We start from the raw sequence: 13,252 nt of genomic DNA, 5'->3' as shown, positions 1-13,252 counted from the left end.
CTTAAACCAAAAATAAACAAAAGGCATTGAAGCGTAGGGATGGCTATGCAAAACGAAACTAAAACTGAACTGGCTGCAAAGTAAACAAAAACAGAATGCTTTGGGGCGGCATGGCGTAGTGGGTAGAGCAACCATGCCAGAAACCTGAGGGTTGCAGGTTCGCTCCCTGCCTCTTACCATCCAAAAAATAGCTGCCGTTGTGTCCTTGGGCGGGACACTTCACCCTTTGCCCCCGGTGCCACTCACACCGGTGAATTGAATGATGAATGACAGGTGGTGGTCGGAGGGGCCGTTGGCGCAAATTGCAGCCACGCTTCCGTCAGTCTACCCCAGGGCAGCTGTGGCTATGAAAGTAGCTTACCACCACCAGGTGTGAACGAATGATGGGTTCCACATGTAAAGCGACTTTGGGTACTTAGAAAAGCGCTATATAAATCCCAGTTATTATTATTATTATAAGTTATTATAATGCTGGACGACAGCAAAGACTTACAGCGCGTGGAGCAGACGGCGTCCACAAAGTACATCCGTACATGACATGACAACAACAAAATAGGAGCGCCAGACAACAACTAAAACACTACACACAGGAAAACAGCAAAAAAGTCCAAATAAGTCAGGGTGTGATGTGACAGGTGGTGACAGTACACCTACTTTGTGACAAGAGCTATAGTGATTGGTTATGGTTAGAATTTTTATCCAACAATTGCGAGAACGACTTTTTACTGTTGAGTTTAATTTTTTTATGTTTTCTGCTGGTGGTGTGCCTTGGGATTTTTTCAATGAAAAAAATGTGCCTCGGCTCAGAAAAGGTTGAAAAACACTCTCATAAATGACCAAAATCCGAACCAAATGAGAGAAAAATACACAATTTGAGTGCATGGACACTGTGCTATTGTAGCATTGACATTTTACTTCCTTTAGCTAAAATATGTTTGGAAAAAAACGTGCGCTGGATTGAAGCTACAAACTTTGAAACACAATGTGACGAGGGACGATATATTTTAGGCTTTTTTGACAAGAATCGGAAAATAAAAAGGTCCCTTATTGTCAATGTGAAAACAGATTTTTAGAAATTAGTGCCAATTAGTTACAAAATAAATTAAAGTGAAGTAAATAACACAATCATAAGATATAATTATGCCAATAATAGAATTAGCAATAAATATTATGTACATAGAGCCTATTGTATTTTTGACTTTAGATATTTTAAGACATTGTTGGAAATGATCAGCATTGTATTGTTTGTGTGTGTGTTCAGCTCGGCTACATTGAGTGCAGCATTGAGGAGTGTTCATCTACACCTTGTCTCAACAAGCAGAAGGCAGTGAAGGTGGCAGGGAAATGCTGCCATGAATGTCAAGGTAACACAACCATTAAGCATCCTACTTGTGATAGTGTTGACACCTGTGATCTAACACAGTGTTTTTCAACCACTGTAGTTTGCCGTGAGATACAGTCTGGTGTGCCGTGGGAGATGATCTCATTTCACCTATTTGGCTTCAAAATATTTTTTGCAAAGCAGTAATTATAGTCTGCAAATGATGTGTTGTTGTTGAGTGCCGGTGTTGTCTAGAGCTCGGCAGAGTAACCGTGTAATATTCTTCCATATCAGTAGGTGGCAGCAGGTAGCTAATCGCTTTGTAGATGTCGGAAACAGCGGGAGGCAGGGTACAGGTAAGAAGGTGTCTAATGCCATCCATCCATCCATCTTCTTCCGCTTATCCGAGGTCGGGTCGCGGGGGCAGCAGCCTAAGCAGGGAAGCCCAGACTTCCCTCTCCCCAGCCACTTCGTCCAGCTCTTCCTGTGGGACCCCGAGGCGTTCCCAGGCCAGCCGGGAGACATAGTCTTCCCAACGTGTCCTGGGTCTTCCCCGCGGCCTCCTACCGGTCGGACGTGCCCTAAACACCTCCCTAGGGAGGCGTTCGGGTGGCATCCTGACCAGATGCCCGAACCACCTCATCTGGCTCCTCTCCATGTGGAGGAGCAGCGGCTTTACTTTGAGCTCCCCCCGGATGACAGAGCTTCTCACCCTATCTCTAAGGGAGAGCCCCGCCACCCGGCGGAGGAAACTCATTTCGGCCGCTTGTACCCGTGATCTTGTCCTTTCGGTCATAACCCAAAGCTCATGACCATAGGTGAGGATGGGAACGTAGATCGACCGGTAAATCGAGAGCTTTGCCTTCCGGCTCAGCTCCTTCTTCACCACAACGGATCGATACAGCGTCCGCATTACTGAAGACGCCGCACCGATCCGCCTGTCGATCTCACGATCCACTCTTCCCCCACTCGTGAACAAGACTCCGAGGTACTTGAACTCCTCCACTTGGGGCAAGATCTCCTCCCCGACCCGGAGATGGCACTCCACCCTTTTCCGGGCGAGAACCATGGACTCGGACTTGGAGGTGCTGATTCTCATCCCAGTCGCTTCACACTCGGCTGCGAACCGATCCAGTGAGAGCTGAAGATCCTGGCCAGATGAAGCCATCAGGACCACATCATCTGCAAAAAGCAGAGACCTAATCCTGCAGCCACCAAACCAGATCCCCTCAACGCCTTGACTGCGCCTAGAAATTCTGTCCATAAAAGTTCAGAACAGAATGGGTGACAAAGGGCAGCCTTGGCGGAGTCCAACCCTCACTGGAAACGTGTCCGACTTACTGCCGGCAATGCGGACCAAGCTCTGACACTGATCATACAGGGAGCGGACTGCCACAATCAGACAGTCCGATACCCCATACTCTCTGAGCACTCCCCACAGGACTTCCCGAGGGACACGGTCGAATGCCTTCTCCAAGTCCACAAAACACATGTAGACTGGTTGGGCAAACTCCCATGCACCCTCAAGGACCCTGCCGAGAGTATAGAGCTGGTCCACAGTTCCACGACCAGGACGAAAACCACACTGTTCCTCCTGAATCCGAGGTTCGACTATGCGGCGTAGCCTCCTCTCCAGTACACCTGAATAGACCTTACCGGGAAGGCTGAGGAGTGTGATCCCACGATAGTTAGAATACACCCTACGGTTCCCCTTCTTAAAGAGAGGAACCACCTAATGTCTAATGCTTAAACCAAAAATAAACAAAAGGTGAGTGCCCCTAAGAAAAGGCATTGAAGCTTAGAGAAGGCTATGCAGAACAAAACTAAAACTGAACTGGCTACAAAATAAACAAAAACAGAATGCTGGACGACAGCAAAGACTTACTGTGCAGCTAAGACGGCGTCCACAATGTACATCCGAACATGACATGACAATCAACAATGTCCCCACAAAGAAGGATAAAAACAACTGAAATATTCTTGATTGCTAAAACAAAGTAGATGCGGGAAATATCGCTCAAAGGAAGACATGAAACTGCTACAGAAAAAAGCCACCAAAATAAGAGCGCAAGACAAGAACTAAAACACTACACACAGGAAAACAGCAAAAAAAGTCCAAATAAGTCAGGGTGTGATGTGACAGGTGGTGACAGTACACCTACTTTGAGACAAGAGCTATATTGATGCATGATTGGTTATACTTTAAAGTCATATCCAACAATTGCGACAACGACTTTTTACTGTCAACTGAGTTTTGTTTTTTTTAATGATTTCTGCTGCTGGTGGTGTGCCTTCGGATATTTTCAACGCAAAAAATGTCCCTTGGCTCAAAAAAGATTGGAAAAACACCAATCTAATCATGTGTGTGTGTGTGTGTGTGTGTGTGTGTGTGTGTGTGTGTGTGTGTGTGTGTGTGTGTGTGTGTGTGTGTGTGTGTGTGTGTGTGTGTGTGTGTGTGTGTGTTTTGTAGACTCCGGGGTGTCGTGTTTGCATCAGGGCACGTTGTACCAGTCGGATGAACAGTGGCAGGTGGACGAGTGCACCGGCTGTACCTGTGTGTCTGGAGACGTGCACTGTCGCAGTGAACGCTGCCCCCCACTCACCTGTGCTACAGTAAAAGAACAACACACTAAACACTACACTCACTGGCCACTTCATTAGGTACACCTGCACCACACCCGGTACAAGACCTCTCGAAGACCTCTGAATTGGATCGGTTCATATCTCTCTCGGGTGTGTATCCTCATCATCTGTGTGTGTGTGTGTGTGTGTGTGTGTGTGTGTGTGTGTGTGCCTACCATCAGGATGAGATGCCAGCTGTTGTTCCAGGTTTGTGTTGTCCTCACTGCATCCCTCGCCCGGCCACCTGCATCGCGTTTGGCGACCCTCATTACCGCACCTTCGACGGCCGCATGCTGCACTTTCAGGGGGCGTGCACCTACGTCCTGGCGCAGGACTGCGACGGCGGGGACTTCAGGTGAGAAGGAGGAGGCGGAAGGTTACCGTGGCAACAGCAGGAGGTGCCACGTCACACTGTTACTGATGTTTTGCAGCATCCACGTGACTAACGAAGACCGTGGCCGTAAAGGTGTGTCGTGGACTAAAGAGGTGACCGTCCTAATTGGTGATGTCACAGTGCAGCTTCTCCAGGATTGGCTAGTCAAGGTTTGTGGGACTCATAAGGTTGTCCGTAAGAAAAAAACCGTCAGTTCCAGTGTCAAGCTGCTCCCCTCATAAAACCTTTATTATTATTATTATTATTATTAACTCTACGGGCAAATGTTGAAGTAGCATTTTATGATCTATGCAGACAAATGTGGACTGTCATTAAAGTAAAAAGCAGCTAACCACCAGAGGTGGGTAGAGTAGCCAGAAATTGTACTAAAGTAAGAGTACTGTTACTTTAGAGATTTATTACTCAAGTAAAAGTAAGGAGTAGTCACCCAAATATTTACTTGAGTAAAAGTAAAAAGTATGTTGTGAAAAAACTACTTAAGTACTGAGTAACTGATGAGTAACATACACACACATATCATATATATATATATATATATATATATATATATATATATATATATATATATATATATATACTGTATATACACACATATATATATACAGTATATAATTTATATTTATTTAATTTGCCGTTTTTGTTTACATGTTAAATGTGTTTTAATGAATATACATGCATGTTTAACACATATAGATTCCTTTCTTTCATGAAGACAAGAATATAAGTTGGTGTATTACCTGATTCTGATGACTTGCATTGATTGTAATCAGACAGTAGTGATGATAACGTCCACGTTTTCAAATGGAGGAGAAAAAAAGTTCCTCCTTTTTGTCTAATACCACATGAAAGTGGTTGGTTTTTGGCATCTTATTTGTCCAGCTTCCATATTCGGTTTTATACACTTTACAAGAAATACATTGGCGGCAAACTCCGTAGCTTGCTAGATTGTTTGCGCTGGCTTTCGGAGACTCTTATTTTGAAAGTGCAGGCGCGATGGAGCGGCACTTTTATTGTGAAGACAGGAACTGTGCAGTCAGTCTTTAGGCTTTTGACGGGATGTACGGTTGAAATAAAAAAGGGTCTTTTTTCCTTCACACTTTTGATTGATTGATTGAAACTTTTATTAGTAGATTGCACAGTACAGTACATATTCCATACAATTGACCACTAAATGGTAACACCCCAATAAGTTTTTCAACTTGTTTAAGTCAGGTCATGTGACCGCCTGGCTCTGTTTGATTGGTCCAACGTCACCAGTGACTGCATCTGATTGGTGGAACGGAGTAAACATCAACAGTGACTGTATTTGGTAAAACGCAGGCACTATGAAGGTCTGTCTGACAGACCAAAACAAACAAAGCGTGCATTAACAGATCGATAAAAATGAGTAGCGAGTAGCGAGCTGAATGTAGATAAAAGTAGCGGAGTAAAAGTAGCGTTTCTTCTCTATAAATATACTCAAGTAAAAGTAAAAGTATGTTGCATTAAAACTACTCTTAGAAGTACAATTTATCCCAAAAGTTACTCAAGTAGATGTAACGGAGTAAATGTAGCGCGTTACTACCCACCTCTGCTAACCACTGTATCTTAACTCTCATTAATGATGGTGTTGCCAAATGCGCTCTTCAGGTCAACGATGAGGCGGTGGCGTTACCGTTCCTCAAAGAACCGTACATCTACGTAGAACGCAAAACCAACACCATCCTGCTCAACACCAACATCGGCCTTAAGGTCTGGAGTCTCACTTCCCTTTATGAGTGGCGCATATTCATATTCATGTGTTCATCTGAAGGTGCTGTGGAGCGGTCGTTCCCACCTGGAAGTGAGCGTTCCCGGATCCTACAAAGGTCACACGTGTGGCCTCTGTGGGAACTTTAACAACTACCACCAGGATGACCTCCGCATGCCCAGTGGACAGATGAGCCTGTCAGAAGCAGACTTTGGAAACAGCTGGAGGGTAAAATCATACACTTACGATTCCTTTATCTGGATCTGCACCAAAACCATATTTAATTATGCTACTTAATTATACCAGGATTCAAAAAATCAAAAAGTGCGATTAAAGAGAGTGACGTTTTCATTGGTGTGTTTTTTTTTTGTTTTTTTTTTACAAAATCCTTCTAACACACTAATTAGTCAAGATTATATAATGACATTCTGTACCACCCCGAAAGGGACAAGCGGTAGAAAATGGATGGATGGATGTAAATAATTCATTAAAAAAACTATGGATAAATATACATATATATATACAGTATATAATTGTATTTTATCTGGGTAAGTGTCAATTAATATATATAAATATATATATATATTTTTTTTGTAAGTAAATAGCATACATCTCATTAAATAGGTATGAATATAAAAAATACATATTTCAAAAGAAATACATTTAAATATGTATAATAGGGGTCCTCAAAAGAAATAATCTGAAACGCCATTCTTATTTATTTCGTTTTCAAATCGATTCATCATTTCATCATCCATCCATTTTCCTCCGCTTATCGAGGAGGGGTAGCCGGGGCAGCAGCCTAAGCAGAGAAGCCCAGACTTCCCTCTCCCCAGCCACTTCGTCCAGCTCCTCCCGGGGGATCCCGAGGCGTTCCCAGGCCAGCCGGGAGACATAGTCTTCCCAACGTGTCCTGGGTCTTCCCCGTGGCCTCCTACCGGTCGGACGTGCCCTAAACACCTCCCTAGGGAGGCGTTCGGGTGGCATCCTGACCAGATGCCCGAACCACCTCATCTGGCTCCTCTCCATGTGGAGGAGCAGCAGCTTTACTTTGAGCTCCTCCCGGATGACAGAGCTTCTCACCCTATCTCTAAGGGAGAGACCCGCCACCTGGCGGAGGAAACTCTTCGGCTGCTTGTACCCGTGATCTTGTCCTTTCGGTCATAACCCAAAGCTCATGACCATAGGTGAGGATGGGAACGTAGATCGACCGGTAAATTGAGAGCTTTGCCTTCTGGCTCAGCTCCTTCTTCACCACAACGGATCGATACAGCGTCCGCATTACTGAAGACGCACCGGTCGATCTCACCATCCACTCTTCCCTCACTCGTGAACAAGACTCCGAGGTACTTGAACTCCTCCACTTGGGGCAAGATCTCCTCCCCAACCCGGAGATGGCACTCCACCCTTTTCCGGGCGAGAACCATGGACTCGACCTGGCTCCAAAGGGGAGCCCCGGTGACCCGCGTCCGGGCAAGGGAAATCTAAATACTTGATTATTTTCCATAGAAGTCTTCGAGCTGCTCTTTGTTCTGATCCCTCACCTAGGACCTAGTTTGTCTTGGGAGACCCTACCAGGGGGCATAGAAGACCCCGGACAACATAGCTCCTAGGATCATTGGGACACGCAAACTCCTCTACCACGTTAAGGTGGCAACTCAGAAAGGAGATTTTAAAGAACCGATTTTTAAAAAATGATTCATTATTTAAAGTTTTAAAGGGGAACATTATCACCATTTCAGAAGGGTTAATTAAAACCATTAAAAATCAGTTCCCAGTGGCTTATTTTATTTTTCGAAGTTTTTTTCAAAATTCTACCCATCACGCAATATCCCTAAAAAAAGCTTCAAAGTGCCTGATTTTAACCATCGTTATATACACCCGTCCATTTTCCTGTGACGTCACATAGTGATGCCAACACAAACAAACATGGCGGAAAGAACAGCAAGCTATAGCGACATTAGCTTGGATTCAGACTCGGATTTCAGCGGCTTAAGCGATTCAACAGATTACGCATGTATTGAAACGGATGGTTGTAGTGTGGAGGCAGGTAGCGAAAACCAAATTGAAGAAGAAACTGAAGCTATTGAGCCATATCGGTTTGAACCGTATGCAAGCGAAACCCACGAAAACGACACGACAGCCAGCGACACGGGAGAAAGCGAGGACGAATTGGGCGATCGCCTTCTAACCAACGATTGGTATGTGTTTGTTTGGCATTAAAGGAAACTAACAACTATGAACTAGGTTTACAGCATATGAAATACATTTGGCAACAACATGCACTTTGAGAGTGCAGACAGCCCAATTTTCATCAATTAATATATTCTGTAGACATACCCTCATCCGCTCTCTTTTCCTGAAAGCTGATCTGTCCAGTTTTGGAGTTGATGTCAGCAGGCCAGGGAAGCTAGGGTCGATATTCTTCTCTTGATCATCTTCGGTGGCATAAGGTTCAAGGTTCAAGGTTCAAGGTTCAACTTTATTGTCCCCGCGGGGAAATTTGTCTTGGGCACAGTGCATCATTGCTTTCTTAACATACCCAAAAACAACAGAAGAAAAACACAAGCACAGACACAACCACAACCATACAACTAACATTTAAACATCAGAACATGGAGCTTGATAGACATAGGTGGCACTTTGATGTAGGCATCAAATCTACAGTATGGAGATAAAGATAAAGTACCAATGTGCATTGCACTAGAGCTCATGGATAAAGTGCTGTGTGCTAAAGTACTTAGTTCTAAAGTGCTATGTGCTAAAGTGCTGTGTGCTAAAAAAGTGCTAACCTATGTATTAAAATTCTATTGCACATTGTTGGTCAGCTTAATGGAGGCTGGGACAAATGATCATTTAAGGCGGTTAAATTTGCATAGTGGGACCCGGAGTCTTCTCCCTGATGGCAGGGTTCCATATTCAGGAAAGAGTGGATGTTGTGAGTTGGAAATAATTTTCTTAGCTTTTTTCCTAACTGCCTGCTCATAGATGCTCTGTATAGGCTCATATTCTTTCCTCCCTACGATTTTCATTGACGTTTTATGCATGCCGGCCAGTTTGCTTTTTAGCTTAACGGTTAGGTTGCCAAACCATGAGGTGATCCCGTATCTAATGATGCTCTCTACAATGGCACGGTAGAAAATCATCATGATGTGGCTGCTTACGCCGTACAATCTTAATCTTCGCAAAAAATATAGCCTCTGTTGCAGTCTATTGCACAGTTTGTCAATATGTGTCTTCCAGCAGAGAAGATTATCAATATGAACCCCTAAATATTTATATGAGGATACCTGGGTGATTTCCTGATTTTTGATGACCACTGGCTCATGGTCAGTTACTTTCCTCGGATCCAAAACCATTTCCCCATAAGGGACGGTGTGAGCCAAGACATCCAGGGGGTTTAGCTCGCTCATCTGCGGGAACAAACTGCCACCATTGCTTGCCGTGCTACCGAGGTCCTTTGTCCCTGAATTACTCACACACTCCGGCAGATTCAATGGGGGTCTGGCGGCAGATTTCTTTGACTTTATGGTTGGAAATGCATCTGCTTTGAGTGTCGCAGGGTATCCACACATTCTTGCCATCTCTGTCGTAGCATAGCTTTCGTGGGTAAAGTGTGCGGAACAAACGTCCAATTTCTTGCCACTTTCGCATCTTTGGGCCACTGGTGCAACTTGAATCCGTCCCTGTTGGTGTTGTTACACCCTCCGACAACACACCGACGAGGCATGATGTCTCCAAGGTACGGAAAACAGTCGGAAAAACGGAAAATAACAGAGCTGATTTGACTCGGTGTTTGAGAAAATGGCGGATTGCTTCCCGATGTGACGTCATCGCTCCGAGAGCGAATAATAGAAAGGCGTTTAATTTGCCAAAATTCACCCATTTAGAGTTCGGAAATCGGTTTAAAAAAAAAAAATTGTCTTTTTTCTGCAACATCAAGGTATATATTGACGCTTACATAGGTCTGCTGATAATGTTCCCCTTTAAAGAATACATACGTTTTTTTTAGGTCATTTCCGCGCTTACCACCGATTACAGCATCTTGTGCGAGGTGAAATAAACATGCTAGTAGCCAAGAGGACCTTTTTGTAAACTCCAACCTGTTTTGAAAAAGTTTTATTATCATTTTTATACCAATTAGTATATTGCGAGAATCGGTTTGAATCGAGACTCGGTTCTAAATCCAGTCGTCACTCCAAGAATTGGAATCAAATTGTGAGTTGTAAGATTTCTCTAATGTATAATTAATATAGTATATGTATTCATCTATAAAATTACAAAATACAGTACATAAAATCTTAACCTTATAAAAGAATTAAATAGTAATAAAATATTGTTTACAAAATGATCTATTTGTATTTCTTCTTTAGTTTTTCTGTGGCCTGTGATTGATGGTAAATGGGTTATACTTGTAGAGCTCTTTTCTACCTTCAAGGTACTCAAAGCGCTTTGACACTATTTCCACATTCACCCATTCACACACACATTCACACACTGATGGAGGGAGCTGCCATGCAAGGCGCTAACCAGCACCCATCAGGAGCAAGGGTGAAGTGTCTTGCTCAAGGACACGACGGACGTGACTAGGTTGGTAGAAGCTGGAGATCGAACCAGGAACCCTCAGGTTGCTGGCACGGCCTCTCTACCAACTGCGCCACGCCGTCCCCAGTGATGTTGATATTGGTAGTCCACCCTAAAACAAAATTGGTTGTAAACAACCACTAATATCTTGTTTATGTGCATATCAAACACCCCCGAGGACACCTCCATGATGGACGCTTTTGACCTCCCTCCCTCATCAACGACACCTGGAGTCGAACTTTTGCTTTCATGCCTCAGTCTATGAACATTACATCATCATCACCCAAGACAATGGGCACATACACACACACACCCCACGCCTTCACCACCGCTTGTTTCCCCTCTGGGTGATGGACGGCTGGCAGCGCTTCATAGCAGCAGTCGACCTCCAGGGCCCCAACTCCCCGCCCCTCTGTTGCGAGTTGTCGTGATTAAATGTAGCGTGTTTATGTGTGCATTGCATGGAGTTTTTTCCCCACTCCAGACTAGGCCCCCTTAGGAGCCCAGTCTCGATTGTATTTTTTTACTCATCTTCTACCCCGGCGTTTTACCTTTTTCTTATCTTTTACGGGGCGTCTTTGGCGACCCATCAGCGTTCCTGTTCTGTAACCCTGTACACTGTTTGTTTGTCTCATCTTGAACGGGTTTGTGCTGAAAACATAGTTTTGTTGTACTTGTGCAATGACAATAAAGTCCTATCCTATATAAGTGCATATGTCCAACAAATAAAGCCTGAAATAATCAGGTGAGATGAATCTCAAGTAAAAATTAAAGCTGCAAGCAGCATTGGTCGGGCCCGCGTATTTGGCAGGTGCTAGTCCTAAGTGTCCCAATACTTGTGTCCAGTTGTAGTACTAAGTGTCCCAATACTTTTGTCAAGTTGTAGTCCTAAGTGTCCCAATACTTTTGTCAAGTTGTAGTCCTAAGTGTCCCAATACTTTTGTCCAGTGTAGGTGTCCCAATACTTTAGTCCAGTGTAGGTGTCCCAATACTTTAGTCCAGTGGTAGTCCTAAGTGCCCCAATACTGTTGTCCAATTTTAGTCCTAAGTTTCCCAATACTGTTGTCTACTTTTAGTCGTAAGTATCCCAATACTTTTGTCAAGTTTTAGTCCCAAGTGGCCCAATACTTTAGTCAAGTTTTAGTCGTAAGTATCCCAATACTTTTGTCAAGTTTTAGTCCCAAGTGGCCCAATACTTTAGTCAAGTTTTAGTCGTAAGTGTCCCAATACTTTTGTCCAGTTTTCGTCCTAAGTGTCCCAATACTTTTGTCCAGTGGTAGTCATAAGTGTCCCAAAACTTTTGTCCAGTGGTAGTCATAAGTGTCCCAAAACTTTTGTCTACTTTTAGTCCGAATTGTCCCAAGACTTTTGTCTAGTGTACCTACCTTGTCTGCATTGTGTGGGCACGTTGGTGCTTCCTGCTTTTAAGCAGCCATCTTAAAAAAACAGCAGTGCAGCAGCATCAGCGCAGCGGTTCTTTGAAGGGTCATAAAATCAAAACCAGAGCAGTTATTAAAACTCTTTTGATAACTTTTAATCAGAAGGGTTCAATCACTCTCCTGTGTTAGTTTGAAGCCGAAACGACAACACGCTCAGAGGAGATAATGTTTGAAGAAAGGTGACCGGTTTTTACAAAAATGATGTTTAGAAGGGGGAATAGCAAACTTCCTGTTGATTTTTGCTGGGGGTTGTCAATTTATGAAATGTAGGCCTAAGTGAGACCTACATAGAGGTTTTTGTTTCATGTCTCTCCGACCTTCCCAGTGGGAGTTACAGGCAGTTTTGTCAATTTTTTCTTCCGAGGAGCAGTTTTTTCTGCGTTTTATTCAAAAATTGCTCTAGAGCGCAATTTTGAGATTTGGGGTTAGGTTTTTTTATTAGATCGCAATTTCTGCCAGTCTTGATGTGTGCGTTCAGTTCGGTGAGTTTTGAAGCATGTTAAAGGGGTCAAATTACAGCTCAAAGAGGCAAAAGTGACTGATTTTACTAAAAATTAGTGTTGAAGGGGGAATAGCAAACTTCCTGTAGATTTTTGGCCGAGGAAATAAATGTATAAAATGTAGGTCTAAGTGAGACCTACATAGATGTTTTTGTTTCATGTCTCTCTGACCTTCCCAGTGGGAGTTACAGGCAGTTTTGTCAATTTTTTCTTCCGAGGAGCAGTTTTTTCTCCGTTTTATTCAAAAATTGCTCTAGAGCGCAATTTTGAGATTTGGGGTTAGGTTTTTTTATTAGATCGCAATTTCTGCCAGTCTTGATGTGTGCGTTCAGTTCGGTGAGTTTTGACGCATGTTAAGGGGGTCAAATTACAGCTCAAAGAGGCAAAAGTGACTGATTTTACTCAAAATTAGTGTTGAAGGGGGAATAGCAGACTGCCTGTAGATTTTTGGCCAAGGAAATAAATTAATAAAATGTAGGTCTAAGTCAGACCTACATAGAGGTTTTTGTTTCATGTCTCTCCGACCTTCCCAGTGGGAGTTACAGGCAGTTTTGTCAATTTTTTCTTCCGAGGAGCAGTTTTTTTCTCCGTTTTATTCAAAAATTGCTCTAGAGCGCAATTTTGAGATTTGGGGTTAGGTTTTTTTATTAGATCGCAATTTCT

The 13,252-nt window shown here is 43.5% G+C and overlaps 1 protein-coding gene across 1 annotated transcript in view; it reads left to right on the top strand.

Annotated features, from left to right (window-relative positions):
• The window catches only part of kcp (kielin cysteine rich BMP regulator), a 112,084-nt gene that overhangs the window by 96,889 nt on the left and 1,943 nt on the right, over nt 1-13,252 (top strand). The window contains exons 41-46 of the mRNA XM_061970459.2: nt 1,262-1,364; nt 3,792-3,934; nt 4,126-4,298; nt 4,375-4,486; nt 5,967-6,068; nt 6,130-6,294. Coding sequence (XP_061826443.2) covers nt 1,262-1,364; nt 3,792-3,934; nt 4,126-4,298; nt 4,375-4,486; nt 5,967-6,068; nt 6,130-6,294 — 798 coding nt within the window. The remainder of the gene's footprint in view (nt 1-1,261; nt 1,365-3,791; nt 3,935-4,125; nt 4,299-4,374; nt 4,487-5,966; nt 6,069-6,129; nt 6,295-13,252) is intronic.

Source organism: Nerophis lumbriciformis, linkage group LG10 (assembly GCF_033978685.3).
Source record: "Nerophis lumbriciformis linkage group LG10, RoL_Nlum_v2.1, whole genome shotgun sequence".
Classification (NCBI taxonomy): domain Eukaryota; kingdom Metazoa; phylum Chordata; class Actinopteri; order Syngnathiformes; family Syngnathidae; genus Nerophis; species Nerophis lumbriciformis.
This window is presented reverse-complemented; position numbering and strand designations above follow the sequence as displayed.